At 38.8% G+C, this 15,395-nt stretch overlaps 1 protein-coding gene across 1 annotated transcript in view; it reads left to right on the top strand.

Annotated features, from left to right (window-relative positions):
• PHF2 (PHD finger protein 2) overlaps positions 1-15,395 on the top strand; it is a 145,186-nt gene that overhangs the window by 120,913 nt on the left and 8,878 nt on the right. The window contains exons 17-20 of the mRNA XM_032209585.1: positions 854-1,011; positions 7,618-7,895; positions 12,607-12,702; positions 14,481-14,590. Of these exons, the coding sequence (XP_032065476.1) occupies positions 854-1,011; positions 7,618-7,895; positions 12,607-12,702; positions 14,481-14,590 (642 nt within the window). The remainder of the gene's footprint in view (positions 1-853; positions 1,012-7,617; positions 7,896-12,606; positions 12,703-14,480; positions 14,591-15,395) is intronic.

Raw genomic sequence — 15,395 nt, 5'->3', positions numbered from 1 at the left:
CGCAGTGGTTAAATGCAGCACTGCAGGGTACTTCAGCTGACTGCAGTTCTGCAGTTCGGCTGTTCAAATCTCACTGGCTCAGGGTTGACTCAGCCTTCCATCCTTCTGAGGTGGGTAAAATGAGGACCCGGATTGTTGTTGGGGGCAATATGCTGACTCTGTAAACCGCTTAGAGAGGGCTGAAAGCCCTATAAAGCGGTATATAAGTCTAACTGCTATTGCTATTGCTATAGTAAGGAGTTCCATCTGATGAGATACAGAACACAGCTCTTCACAGTGGCCATAGCTGCTAGACCTAATGGGACAGAAGTTATAATTGGGAAGAAGTAGTCCTTCAGATAACCTGGTCTCATGCTACATATGGCTTTAAAGGTCAAAACCAGTAGGTTGAATTGCATCCCGAAGCAGGCAGGCAGCCCACGTAGCTCAAGGACAGAGGTATGACACTATACTGAAGGCTCAAACAAGTCAAAGCCTTTATTGTCATTGTACATCATGTATACAACAAAATTGGTTAACATTTTGTTTGGAAACAAACAAAATACTTAAAAGTTATGATATTTATGTAATTACTTACCAATGACATCTAAATTATAATAAAGTAACCAAAATATATTTACAATCCCCAAAGCAAAAAAAAAAAAAAAAAAAAAAAAAAAAAAAAAAGCACGTCACAACATTTGAGCCTCTAATGTTTGGAAATTGAAAAATTTGGCACCATGCAGCCACACTCTACAGCTTATGGATGCTTTTGAAGATCAGCCCTATCTAAAGCATGTTCTAGTAATCCTCTCTGGAGGTGATCAGGGCATGAGCGACTGTGAGTTATACTCTTTTTCTTTGACTTTTGCAGAGTGATGACTCCTCTGATGAAGATTCTCTTCACATTGACACAGAGGCCAAGCCAGGGCGCAATTCTAAAGCAAAGAAAGAGGCTGCAAGTTCAGCTGGCATTCTAGATCTTTTGCAGGCAAGCAAGGAAGTTGGAGGTTTAGAGTACAACAGCAACAGGTATGCATAAAGACGGTTAACCTCTTTCTTTACATACTATGTATTTATAATATTTATTTGATTTATATAGCTTATAAAGGTTAAAACACAGAGAACCCACCCCATGTGGGTGAGTCCACCTCAGAATAAACTAAGAACATACCAATCACAACAGACTCAAATGCCTAGTAAACAGTCGAGCCTACAGTGCGTTGTGAAAGTCTAATTGGGTTGGGATTGAATCTTTAGGGAGATGCTGTTCTAACATTATGGTAACAAAAATCCTGTTCTATTTTAAATAACATAATTAAGAGAATATAAGAATCAACTTGGCTAGCACACTATATATTTTTCATTTTTTTCATTTTCCTAATTATTGGTTCATTGAGAGGATGCTGTCAGGTTCCCTTCGGAATGTCCCTCTGGGCTGGCCGGCGCAGACAGATGCACTAGATAAAGTTGGCTTTAAAAGCTCAGGAGAAAAATTAGAGCAATCTGGTTTTTTTTAAAGAGTTGCTAAAAGATACACATGGATTCCCACAGGTAATCTAAATCTCCTTTTCCTGTTCTAATCAAGATGCACAACCTATTTCTTCACGTTTAAACTGCATTTTCTCTGTCTGTGTATACTCTTTACATTAAAAAATGATGCAGAATATGGCGGCATCTTAAAGATTAGTAAATATATTAAGGCAGAAGCTTTCCTGAGATACTTTCCATTTTACTAGCCCATTTAAGGTTATGCAAAATAACCCGAATTCTTCAGTGAAGAATTAAAACCTATTTCTTATTAATTATATTTCACATAAGTGGTTAATAGAATATAGAATATAAAATTCTTTATCGGTCAAGTATGATTGGACACACAAGGAATTTGTCTTTGGCGCATATGCTCTCAGTGTACATAAAAGAAAAGAAAATACATTCATCAAGAATAAAAAGATACAACACAGTGATAATCATAGCTTACTAATAAGCAATCAAATCATACTAGGAAACAAAACAATATAAATCATAGAGATACAAGCAACAAGGTTATATTCATAAGTGGGAGAAGATAGGTATTAAGAAGGATGAGAAGAATAATAGTAATACAGTCTTAGTAAATAATTTGACAATGTTGTGGGAATTAGTTGTTTAGCAGAGTGATGGTATTCGAGGAAAAACGATCCTTGTGTTTAGTTTTCTGGTGTGCAGTGCCCTATAGCATCATTTTGAGGATAGAAGTTGAAATAATTTATGTCCAGAATGTGAGGGGTCTGTAGCTATTTTCACAACCCTCTTTTTGACTCATGCAGTATACAGGTCCTCAATGGAAGGCAGGTTGGTAGCAATTGTTTTTTTCTGCAGTTCTAATTATCCGTTGAAGTCTATGTCTGTCTTGTTTGGTTGCAGAGCCAAACCAGATAGTTATAGAGGTGCAGATGACAGACTCAATAATTCCTCTGTAGAGGAATACTTTTTAAAGTATTTTTGGGCAAATACCCTGTTTCCCCAAAAATAAGACCTCCGTGGGATAATAAGCCCAATTGGGCTTTTGAGCGCATGTGCTAAAATATGCCCTTCCCGAAAATATTGCAACACATCAGCAGCCATGTGGTGACCACACTCCCTACCTCCTACACCTCAAAAGTAATAAGACCTCCCCAAAAATAAGGCCAAGCACTTATTTCAGAGGTCAAAAAAAAAACCCTGTCTTATTTTGTGGGAAACATGGTATAAAGATTTAACCAATGTTGGTAGATTTGTAAAGTTCTATGCATCATATATGACCCCTAAAAGCCATGGCCCTCAGAACCCAATCATAGGTTGCCACAATATTATATGATTTAATGTAGTTGTAGGGGGAAATGATTAAATATGCAAAAGTAATTATATATATTTATTTGATATAATTTATAGCAATAGCAATAGCAGTTAGACTTATATACCGCTTCATAGGGCTTTCAGCCCTCTCTAAGCGGTTTGCAGTCAGCATATCGCCCCCACAGTCTGAGTCCTCATTTCACCCACCTCGGAAGGATGGAAGGCTGAGTCAATCTTGAGCCGGTGAGATTAGAACCGCTGAACTGCAGATAACAGTCAGCTGAAGTGGTCTGCAGTACTGCACCCTAACCACTCATCTGATTCTGTCTACCTTTTCACCCTCCATATCCCACCAAATGGCAAATGCAAATCTTAGCTGCCTCTACTTCCCAGTGTAAGTTATTTATTCTAGGGCATTACCCTAGTATAGATATGTGGTATATGCAACCATTAGTAATCCATTGGATTGATGATCTCTGATTTGTTGGGACCAATTAATTTGACTAAAACATTTTTTTAACAAAATGGACACTTTGTTAGAGGTTGCATACTGAATTTATCTCACAATTAATTTCAAAGTAGAATAATTATAAGTTTGCTTCAAACAAAGAATTAGGAATAAATGAAACCCCAGAAAAACTCAAGGTATAAATCATTCTGTACTTCATTGAGAAGCACTTCTAAATCAATTTGGAGTTGGTCAAGCAAATCTGGACCGATGTTATTAAATCTACATTTGAGAAGTTTGTTGATGTAATACCCCTTCCATTGTTGGAACAATTCTTTGTATTGCACAAGTGTCTGGTGGCTGAGTTTTGCTGAGCTGTAGTATCTCACAATGTAAGGGAATAGTCCTGTTGTAGAGCAATTTAGAATACTAATACAGCAGTTGATCTGACTGCCCATACTCATCTTTGCACCAGATGCAAATTATTTGTCTAAATAGGTTTCTATATCAGTGTTATCCTTCTGTAATCACAATTATTATCATACACAAAGGTGCAGGTATTGATACTAGCTAGAGAGATCAAGCTATTCTTTGCAAATTGGAATTGTATTTGGAGAATCTCCAAACAGGCACACATTTCTGGACCTGTGCTGTAGAAATCATCAAGGTACAGAGTAATGGTTTATCAATCCCCCCCCGCCCCCCAAATAAGGTTTCTAATATTTTTTATCACAATGTCGCCTTTATGAATTATTCTGAATTAAGTGGATTCTTGAAATAGCAGAAATGGAAAAACAAACGGACTGTGCCTGGATAAAAGGACTGAAATTATCTTTTATACTTCACTTTGAGAAATAATTATTATTCGTACTGCACTGGAATTTATATTGCAATTATATTATCTTCACAGAGAAATCTTTTTTGTAATTACATTTAGAACTTTTTTAAATTGCATATGAGGCATGAACTGAACAGTTAAAGTTTGTTTATTCAAAACAAAACTGGCAGACTGACAGAACTAATCATAGCTTTGATACATAACAGATAAAATAAGATATAAGTATTTTTACTACACAACCTGCATTATGCATACTTTCCTCTCTAGACACCTTTTAAAATTTAGTTTGTGTTAACTAATTAGTACAACATAGTGCAACAGCATTATATATAAAAGCATTAAAGAATCAACATAACCTTACTTTGATAAACATAAGAATAAATAGGAAAAGGGACAGGGAGTGAGTAGGCCTGGGAACCATGTTATAAACAGAACAAATTGATCAAAAGTATTCCTCCTTACTTTTTGTTGAAAAAAAGATTCACTCAAATGCTGACAGTCAAGACTTATCATACATATGTTTTAAAAATATCAAAGATCTATGATTATGCTATTATTATATTCAGCCAGAGAATCAATCTTAATGATGTGTAGAATTCAGGACCAGCCATTCACTACGTATGAATAAAAAAATATTTCTTCGGTATTTTCTCTCATTAAAGAAAAATATAGCTAATAATCACTACAAGTACAAAAAGGGGATATGATTTTCCAGGGTTTAATAATTGTTTCCTGTTTTATATTTCACTTTGAGCAGATCCAGAATTACTAAAATGCAAATATTCTTAATGAAAAACACATTGGGAGCAATCCAATATAAACATTTCTTGCACAGATCTTATTGATATTAAGGAAATTTTTCAAGAGTAGGATCAACAGAATCTTTAAGCCCAAGTCAAAGTGACACGCAATTCAGTTTTAAAAAAACACAGTCCTTTAAGAGTCTCTTCCTTTTGAGTTTGTGCTTGAATGCTCTGTCGCTTTAAGAGTTTGTGAAGAACTCGCTTTCTTTCTGCCTGCCCAGCCACTGCTTTTGATCAGATCCCACAATTTATTTGCTAACACTCACCTTCCTCTAGGCAGTTCCCCTCTAATTTTCCCATTTGGCAGGCAACTTTTGATGGTCCATTTACATTTGATTCAGGGTTCAAGGTTTTAAGAGAGGTCCTGAAGAAAACAAGCAAATGTCTTAAATGCTCTTGGAGTTGATGATAGTAATAAAATTAGGTTTGCTAATGTTTGGCATAGCACTACAAAAGGGACAAGTTCCTTTAAACACCAACTCCATCCAAAATGATCCAAACATAACCTGCTGAACATCATACGGTGTTTTTCCAGAGTCTTAACATATTTTAGAATAGGTTGATGTATTGGCTCTCTTTTCACAAATTTCTCTTTTGAACCCTTAATGAGGGGAAGCAAGTGCTCACCCATATCCTGTAGTACTAAAAAGAGCTACCGTTGTTGTTTTCATTTCTTCAGGGCTCCTCACAAGAAAATTGATTTATAAATACAGTTGCGTGGCCCCTGATACATTAGCATGATACAAAGCTCAACAACACATCTTTCTGCAAATATGAATGCATGCTGTTTATGCATTCAAAATAAACAATTATCATGGCAGGTGCAAAACTCCCTTCCAGTCAGCAATTTGCAACACCTTTGGTGGAAATAGTAGGTTCACGATATTGTTTGTAGCCAGTTGAGCCCTTTGGAATTTTCTTCCTGCAGAGGTCTTCCAGCTCAGAAATAGATCTCCTGTGAGCATTGAAATCTTTCCCCACCCCAATTTTTGACAATATTCTGAGGCTGTGTAGGCCAGGCTGAAACATTTATTTTTCTTTCCTGACAATGGACAATTTGGAGATATACCATTGTTTGGTTTGCCTTCTTGCTGAAATAGCCAGCTTGTTATCGATCAGTTTCTTCACTGACTCTGGGACATTAGGTTCTAGGGTATGTTGATATTTAATTGATTCCCCCTCCCAGCATTTTCTAAGGCAATGGCTGTCACACAATAAGGTAAAAGTAAAGGTTCCCCTCACACATATGTGCTAGTCATTCCTGACTCTAGGGGCAGTGCTCATCTCTGTTTCAAAGCCGAAGAGCCAGCGCTGTTCGAAGATGTCTCCATGGTCATGTGGCTGGCATAATTAAATGCCAAAGGTGCAGGGAATGCTGTTACCTTCCCACTAAAGGTGGTCCCTATTTTTCTACTTGCATTTTTACATGCTTTCGAACTGCTAGGTTGGCAGAAGCTGGGACAAGTAACAGGAACTTACTCTGTTACATGGCACTAGGGATTCGAACCGCTGAACTGCCGATCTTCTGAGCCACCACATCTCAATACCGCACAATATCAAAGCATAATAAAGCCATTTTCATCCACCACCACCCAAGTGTATCTTGCCCAATTGTAGCCAAATCAGTTATGGTTTTGTCAGTCCAAGGAACTTTGCTTTAAAACATTCCAGTCTTATCTAGTTTTCTGTTGCATATTTTGTTGATGGCTCTTATGATGAAGTTATAGAAGGTGTTTCCTTCACTCATGCAGATCATTGTGGAATCAGCAACATTGTGGTGTGAAACTGTAAACAGCTACCCCACTGGCACCTAGAATTATACCATCATCGGCAGTGATCTATAGATTCTGTGTTGCAGATTTGATCATGTCCCAGGCAGTTCCAGAAAATATTTTTTCTTGGACTCTCACTTCTTGCCTTGTTTTGCTTTCAAGTATTACATGCAAGTTTCCATTTCCTTACAGTGTTTCTCACTTGAAAAAAAAAACTAATTGAAAGTATTAGATTTTTTTTAATGATTTCCCCTGCTTTGTTAGAGTAAATTGATGGAGCCCATTGTTGTTGAAAAATAAGCAAAACAACAATTACAGCCAACCAAAACAAGAAAGATTAGAAGGAGAGAAATATGTGCTTCTCTCTGGGATTGTTTGTCACCTATTTTATCCCTTTTAACAACTTACCTTATAAGAAAAAACACAATAGCATTTGAATAAGTTGAAAAGAACCATCAACAATTCCTAATTTATCAATGCTATGTAACATCACAACATTTATTCTAGAATTTTCATGACAATCGTCCCTTGGTCTTTTGTATTTAAATATAGCGGATGGATCCAATTATTTCATTTGATAAAACTGTTTCTTTCAGCAGAACAACAGGGAATAATTCTACCTTGTCCTAGAAGAAGGAAATCTTGAAAGTTATTATAACTTCAGATGGGAAGTGAAAGTACTCTCATGTTTCAAATGTGCCTCTGAAATTCCCTACTTCTGGTTTATGTATGTTTCTCCCCATAATGTCCAATTTTATGCAAACCCATGTGGGATTGACCTGTTTGACCAGAAAAAAAGCCACATTTGCCCATGTGATGTTGACCTGTTCGTGTAAAAAAGCCACACATATTACAATGGATGACATAAGATGCAATTTATAACATTGTATATTTATTCTATAGCTCCTATACTTGTTTTAATTTGAAAGGTTTCTCTTGTGCCTCTCCCTTCACTTTTAGTCAACCACCTGCATCTCCCAGCACACAGGAAGCTATCCAAGGAATGTTATCAATGGCAAATCTCCAGTCTTCAGACTCTTGCCTACAGCCTTCATGGGGCACCAATCAAGCTAAGAATAATTCCATCTCTGCCACCAACTCCAAAAAATCTGGAAGCAGCAATAGCAAAAATGCAGGCAAACGATTGTTGAAAAAGACTGCAAAAAACAACATTGATATTGAAGATTATGATGAAGACCAGGACCACTTAGATGCCTGTTTTAAAGATTCTGATTATGGTATGAAAACCCTACTTAAGTTCTCCCCTGGATAGTAATCATAGAAAGGCAGTGAAATTTCCAAAGATAGCACTTCTGAAGCTGAAAAGAGTAGCACTCTGTTTCTTTGTCAAAGTTCTGAAGCAGAGGCCCAAATGTTGGGTGGTGGTCTGACCTGCACAGCTGATACAAAGTGAATTTCAAATGCTTTCTCTCTGTGACATAGGGGGAGTTTGCTACAAATTTTTTAGCTGAGTGATTTCAAATTTTCAAAGTAAGACTAGCAAAAACTTATGTTGAATGAATGTTGAGGCTTATGATGCATGAGTTGATTGAAGGAAACTGAATATTAACTCCAAGGTGTAAGTAAGATCTGCATATTATCTGATTGACAGTTCTCAGGCTTATCTTCTGCCTTAATTTGGTAGTAAAATTGTGCAGAATTATTTAAGTAGCAGGCTAATTCTGTAAAGCTTGTTCCCTGCATAGTGTAATAATGGCTGCTGGACCAGGACTTCATATATTGTACATTGTTACAGCATTGCGTAAAGATTGAAATGATTTTTGTTTATGTTCCTATGTGTAAGGATAATTTCTGATGCCTTGGCATAAAAACTTTCCTTTTCTGTTGATTAAATCAAATTCCAAGAATTGGGCATCTGTAAGTTCAGAACCGTCACTTTAGTTGAGCTATGCAAAATAAAATTTGTTTCCCCAAGTTTTTATTCAAGAAAGTTATTGCCCTTATCTATCATAAAATTCTAGTCTAGAAATGTGTAGACAGATTCCTCAGTGTTATTCTTCATTGTCCTATCAATTAATATGTTGTCTTCCTGTTTCTAGTCCATTCTGTGTCAAATTCTACAAATTTGTAGTATCCCAGTTCAATTCTGGGATGAGGGGGGAAAAACAGGGAAAGTTGTGTACTACCTTTTAAAATTACTGATTGAGTGATTGAAGGCACTTATTAGTGCCTCATCAAAGATAGAGTAACTTCATTTTTAATGGAATGGTAATATTAGAAGGTGGGGAGCGATGGCTCAGTGGTTAAGGACACTGAGCTTGTCAACTGGAAAGCTAACAGCTCGGGTTTAAGACCAAGCATCATGCAACAGGGTGAACTCCCATTACTTATAGTACTTGCTCCACCTCCTGCCCACTTATTAGTTCGAAAACATGCAATTACAAGTAGATAAATAGGTAACACTTTAGTGGAAAGGTAACCAATATATGTTTCCGCTTATAGTCATGTTGGCCACATGACCATGGTAACATCTTCAAACAGTGCTGGCTGCCTCAGCTAACCAACAGAGCAGGGGTGGGTTTCAATTGGTTCGCGGTGGTCCCTGCAAACCGGTTGGTCGGTGAACCCGGAAGTAAGTAACTTCCGGGAACGGCGAAGGGCCCACCCGCCTGCCCACGTTCCTTACCTGGTTTTGACGAGTTCTGCGCTTCCACGCATGCGCAGGACGCATACAGTGCCTGCGCGATCCTCCAGGAGCAGCTGGAGCATCGCACAGATGCTAGTACGCATGCGTGCGCTGCGCGCGTGCATGAGGACGCCACCGGCCCCGTACCAACCGAACTGGTTGGAACGGGGCGAGAAACCCACCCCTGCAACAGAGATGAGCTCCGCCCCATAGGGTCAGAAATGACTAGACAGGGAAAATCTTTATCTTTACCTTTAACAATGGAAGGAGAACCAGTCTAATGTAAGGATTAAGGCACCAGTCTAGAACATAGGGCACTGAATTTCAGCCTCCCTTTAGATATGAAAGATAGTAGGGTGACTTTGGGCCAATCATTCCCTCAGTCTTAGGAAGAAGGTCATAGCAAGTCATTTCTGAAAATATTGACAAGAAAACAGACTAGTTCAGCAATCACCAGGAGTCAAGATCGACTCAAAGGCAACAGAAAATAAACTTAAAAAGTGACAAACTTTGAATATATATAAAATAGCAGGCAGGCAGGCAGAAAGACAGTAATATTTAGCTTCTAATAAAAATATAGATATTAGGGACATGCCCAACATTGCACAACATGCCCAACATTGCATGAAAATAGCTGCCCTTAGTACAACTCCTTAAAAAGATGTAATTTCTGTTTTCAGCATCTGATGTGATGAATATATACATATTGAAATTCTCTGAAAGTAAATGAAAACGTGACTCTTCATTATACAGATTTGACAAAACATAAACAGATGTTAAAATTACATTACCTGAAGACATATCACTCAAGTTAAATTAACTTTAAAACTGGGCAAAAGTGTAATGTAGAGACACGCTCTAAATGTGACATCCTGAAAGAAGAGAAGTTTGTTCTGGGGAGATCAACATTCTTGCTAATTATGTATTTACGCTACCACTTAATAGGTTTGCTTTGTTGTAAGATGGTTAGTCCACCAAGATTCCATTAGGGCCACATCTGGTCAGCACATTTTCATTCAGCGGTTAAACTGATGCAATTACTTCTGGTGTATAAACATTATTGGCCTAACAGGAGAAATGAAAACAAAGTCTCCATTTTGGATAGGTTATTTGGTTAACTTGGATTTCCTTCAAACTTTAATGCAATTTAGACTAGAACCTGGGAAATACTGAATGGAAAAGAGAAATGTCCCTACAAAGTAAAAATGAAGCATTAGGGAGCATTGTTGTAGAGAAAGCGGTACACACACACACTCACTCACACACACACACACACACACACACACACACACACCCCAGTGGTGGGTTTCAAAAAATTTTGGAACCTACTCTGTAGGTGTGGCCTCCTTTGTGGGAGTGGCTTGCCGGCCATCTGACCTGGTGGGAGTGGCTTGCTGGCCATGTGTTTTCTTTCTTTCTTTCTTTCTTTCTTTCTTTCTTTCTTTCTTTCTCTCTTTCTCTCTCTCTCTCTCTCTCTCTCCTTCCTTTTGTCTCTCTGTCCCTTTTTTCTTTTTTTCTTTCATCTCTCTCTCACTCTTTTTCTTTCTTTTTTCTTTATTTCTTTATTTATTTCTTCCTTTCTCTCTCTCTCTCTCTCTCTCTCTGTCAGTCTCTCTCTCTCTCTCTGTGTGTGTGTGTGTATGTGTGTGGCAGTGGTGGGTTTCAAAAATTTTTGGAACCTATTCTGTAGGTGTGGTCTGCTTTCTGGGTCCACTGGTGGAATCTCTTCTAACCGGTTGGGTAGATTTGACGAACCAGTTCTACCGAATAGGTGTGAATTGGTAGGAACCACTTCTGACACACACACACACACACACACGCGCCTTACTTAGCAACCATAATTGAAACCAGCAATTCTGTTGCTAAATGCCTCAGTTGCAAAGTAGACCATAGAACTATCACATCACCATAACAGATTTACAAAATAACTTCCCATATGGTCATTAAGTGAGTTGCCACACTTGTAAAGTGAAACACACATGTCTCTGACTTGGATTTAACGTCCACCTTGTCCATTAATCCTGTTTGTCACCAAGTGACAAAAACACATCATGATGTGGAAAACACATCAAATGATCAACATGGTCATAAATGGACACAGGTTGACAAGTGCCCAAATCACATGGGGTACTGTGGGCCGAGGTGGCGCAGTGGTTAAATGCAGCACTGCAGGGTACTTCAGCTGACTGCAGTTCTGCAGTTCGGCTGTTCAAATCTCACCGGCTCAGGGTTGACTCAGCCTTCCATCCTTCCGAGGTGGGTAAAATGAGAACCCGGATTGTTGTTGGGGTTAATATGCTGACTCTGTAAACCGCTTAGAGAGGGCTGAAAGCCCTATGAAGCGGTATATAAGTCTAACCGCTATTGCTATTGCTATGATCATAAAGTACAAGGACTGGTTGCAAAAGGTTTTTCTGTTGTAACCTCAGATAGTTCCTAAACAAGGCAGTCAGTAAGCAAAGGCTACCTATAAAACACACAAACACACACACACACACACACACACACACACACTTATACACACCTACACATACAGAGGTAGTCTTAAACGTCATTCATTTAGGGTCCCCTTGAAGTTACGATGCAACTAAAGAAAGTGACTTATGACCAATCCTTGCACTTACAATTGTCTCAATGTTGCGATGGTCACTTGTTTATGATCGGGTGCTTGGCAACCAGGTCACATTTATGATGGCTGCAGCATCGCAGGGTCACAATGACCACCATTTACAATCTTTGTAAATGATAACCAATGAGGAAACCTCTCTCTCTCTCTCTCCCTCTCCCCCCTCTCTCTTTCTCTCCGCGTGCGCGCACACATACTCATGTATTGGGGCAATGTGCTGTAAAATTAAAAGGTTTTGCCTTTGTAATGGAAAATGGTCCTTTTTGTTTGTTTTCTTTTTAAGCATGTAGTATTGTGGTCCATTTACATATTTGTGACTGTGAATAACGGTTTGTAAGAGATATTTCTGAAAAAGTTTTGGAACATAAATGACATTGCTCTCTATCTCCTTCCTACTGAACTTTATCTCACCCCGGGTTATTATCTGCATAGTCTTATTCCACTGTTTTCCCAGCCTAGGAGAACAGCCAGCTGCAAAACATAGAAGAGGCAGGAAAAAGCTTCACTCTGCCAGTAGCTAAATCTGTAGCTGCTTCAGGTTCATAGCATGGAAAAGCCAAAGTCTGTTATGCAGCCAAATTGTTTTATGGGAATTGAGACATTGGTCCATTTTCTACAAGCATGATAATTTTATAATGCCGTACCAGACTCTTTTTTTTTCTTTTTCATGATTTAGTTTATCCCTCCCTTGAATCAGATGAAGATAATCCAGTGTTCAAATCTCGATCAAAAAAGAGGAAAAGCTCCGACGATGCACCGTACAGCCCCACAGGTAATATTTTTGATATTACATGCAAACTCATACCGGAGAAAAACTCATGACAGATTTCAGTGATATGTGTACATGGCATACATTGAATTACAATTAAATAAATTTTAATATGGAAAATATCTTGCTCAAAGTAGCTTGTCTGGCCTGTTAGTATCCAGTATGTTTTCTTTCATGTTATTACAATTTAATATTACAATTTAATTCATTTAATTATTAATATTACAAAAGACAAAGGTAGCAGAGAACTGAACATCTTTGTTATTTTAAGGATTGGACTTTGGAGATCAGAACCATAGTATTCTTGAACAACTTCCAGAAATCTCAAGCCAATTTTATATTTTGTGAACGAATCATACAATGGCACTGCTTTTACATTTTTTTTGAATATTCTGAGAAGTTTTGGGGCCAAATATTCCAAAATGCTTTGAAACACTGAAGATAAAAATTGTACTCGGGACCCAAATAGTTCACTCTCCCAGGAGGGGGAGGGCAGAGGTTGGGTTGGGGGAAACATTGTGGGAATCAGGGTAAAGTTTGCTTTAATTGCAAGAAGTTAATAATATGATCATAGAATATGTTTACTTAATATAGGTTTAACAGTGTATGAGAGTCCAGCCTATACATTTAGGGGAATAGCACAAGTGCTTTGACTATATATATATGTGTGTGTGTGTGTGTGTGTGTGTGTGTGTGTGTGTGTGTCTGTCTGTCTGTCTGTCTGTCTCTGTGTCTGTGTGTCTATGTATATACATACAAACATACATACATACATATATATATATATATATATGTATATATACATATATACATGTGTGTGTATATATATATGTATCCCAGTAAGGGTATGGCTAGCTGATGAGAGCTAAATAGCTTGAAATAGATCTATACTACCGTATTTTCACCCATATAACCCGCCCACGCAAATAACCCGCACACGCGAATAACCCGCGGGTTTTCCGGATCGTGTAAAATATTTCCCGTATACCCCGCCCACGCATATAACCCGCGACGAGTAAAAGAGAAGGGAAACAGCTGAGATGGGGGGGAAGAAACGGAGAAAGAAGCCTGCGCAAGCTGGGGAAGAGGAAAGGAACGGAGGAGAAGGAAACAGCTGAGATCGGGGTGGGGGAAGAAACGGAGAAAGAAGCCTGCGCAAGCTGGGGAAGAGGAAAGGAACGGAGGAGAAGAAAACAGCTGAGATCGGGGTGGGGGAAGAAACGGAGAAAGAAGCCTGTGCAAGCCTCCGATTGTGCAAAATATTTTCCGTATACCCCGCCCACGCATATAACCCGCAGGGGGGCGCTGTGCATGCAAAAAACGCATATAACCCGCGGGTTATATGGGTGAAAATACGGTAGTCTCCCTTTATTTATTTATCAGCACAAATATAACGCATATGTATATATGTATCTATACACACACACACACACACCACTTCACAGTGCTTTACAACCCTCTCTAAGTGGTTTACAGAGTCAGCATATTGCCCTTAACAATCTGAGTCCTTGTTTACTGACCTTGGAAGGATGGGAGGCTGAGTCAACCTTGAGCCCCATCAAGATCAAACTCCAGACTGTGGACAGAGTTGGCCTGTAATACTGCATTATAACCACTGGGCCACCAGGATTTGGGCTTTATTTTTTTTATATTACAGGGTTTATATTTGTTTCTTTGTAGTGCCTGAAATAGTTATATTCCTGTCATTACCAATATATTTGGATTGTATATGCATTCCATTACCTGTTAGCTTTATTGTTTATTTTTTCTTCTGCATTTAGCAAGAGTTGGTCCATCAGTACCACGGCAGGACAGACCAGTCCGAGAAGGGACAAGAGTTGCTTCTATTGAAACTGGACTGGCAGCAGCCGCTGCCAAATTATCTCAGCAGGTGAGCTTTCAAACAGGGGTCAACCATCGCTTTCCCAAAATGTTGATTTTATGGAACATTGTTTTCCGTGAACAAATTACTAATGAGAAGATTCATCAAAGGAAGTCCTGCTTTTGGTCTAAATAATTATTCTATTCTACAGTCCTCAGAATTATATGGAAAACCAGCCAATGCTCAACGTTGTCTCTACAAATCATTTTGAGAACTGTGCCTGGAATGCAGTGGTGGGTTTCAAAAAATTTTTAGAACCTCTTCTGTAGGTGTGGCCTGCTTTTTGGGAGTAGCTTGCCAGCCTTGTGACTGGGTGGAAGTGGCTTGCAGGCCATGTGACTGAGTGGGAGTGGCTTGGCAGTCATGTGACTGGGTGGGCGTGGTCAACTTGTAAAATGTGGTGAAATTCACTTAACAACGCTCTTGCTTAGCAACCAAAATGTTGGCTCAGAAACTCTGGCATTTGAAGCATGCAAGTCTTAAAGCTGTCAAGTTACAAGACCCTTGCACCCCTAACGCTTTAGAAAAAAAACCCAGGGGTGTTCAAACTTGACAGCTTTAAGACTTATGGACTTCAACTTCCAGAATTCCTCCTGTCGCTCTTCATCTTGATGATGTGCGGACAGGCGGGGGGGGGGGACTGACGGAGCTGGAACTGGTTCTAAACGGCACTGTAGATTTGTGGAACCTCTTCTATAGAAGAGGTTAGAACTGGCAGGAACCCACCCCTGCTGGAATGCTATGTTAGCCTTTCAAATGGAAGGACTTTTTGGAATTGATGTTGATTTCACCTCCAAAAGGATAATGCAGATAC

This window comes from Thamnophis elegans, chromosome 2 (genome assembly GCF_009769535.1).
Source record: "Thamnophis elegans isolate rThaEle1 chromosome 2, rThaEle1.pri, whole genome shotgun sequence".
Classification (NCBI taxonomy): Eukaryota; Metazoa; Chordata; class Lepidosauria; order Squamata; family Colubridae; genus Thamnophis; species Thamnophis elegans.
Note: the sequence above shows the minus strand (reverse complement) of the source record. Positions and strands in the feature narration are given on the sequence as shown.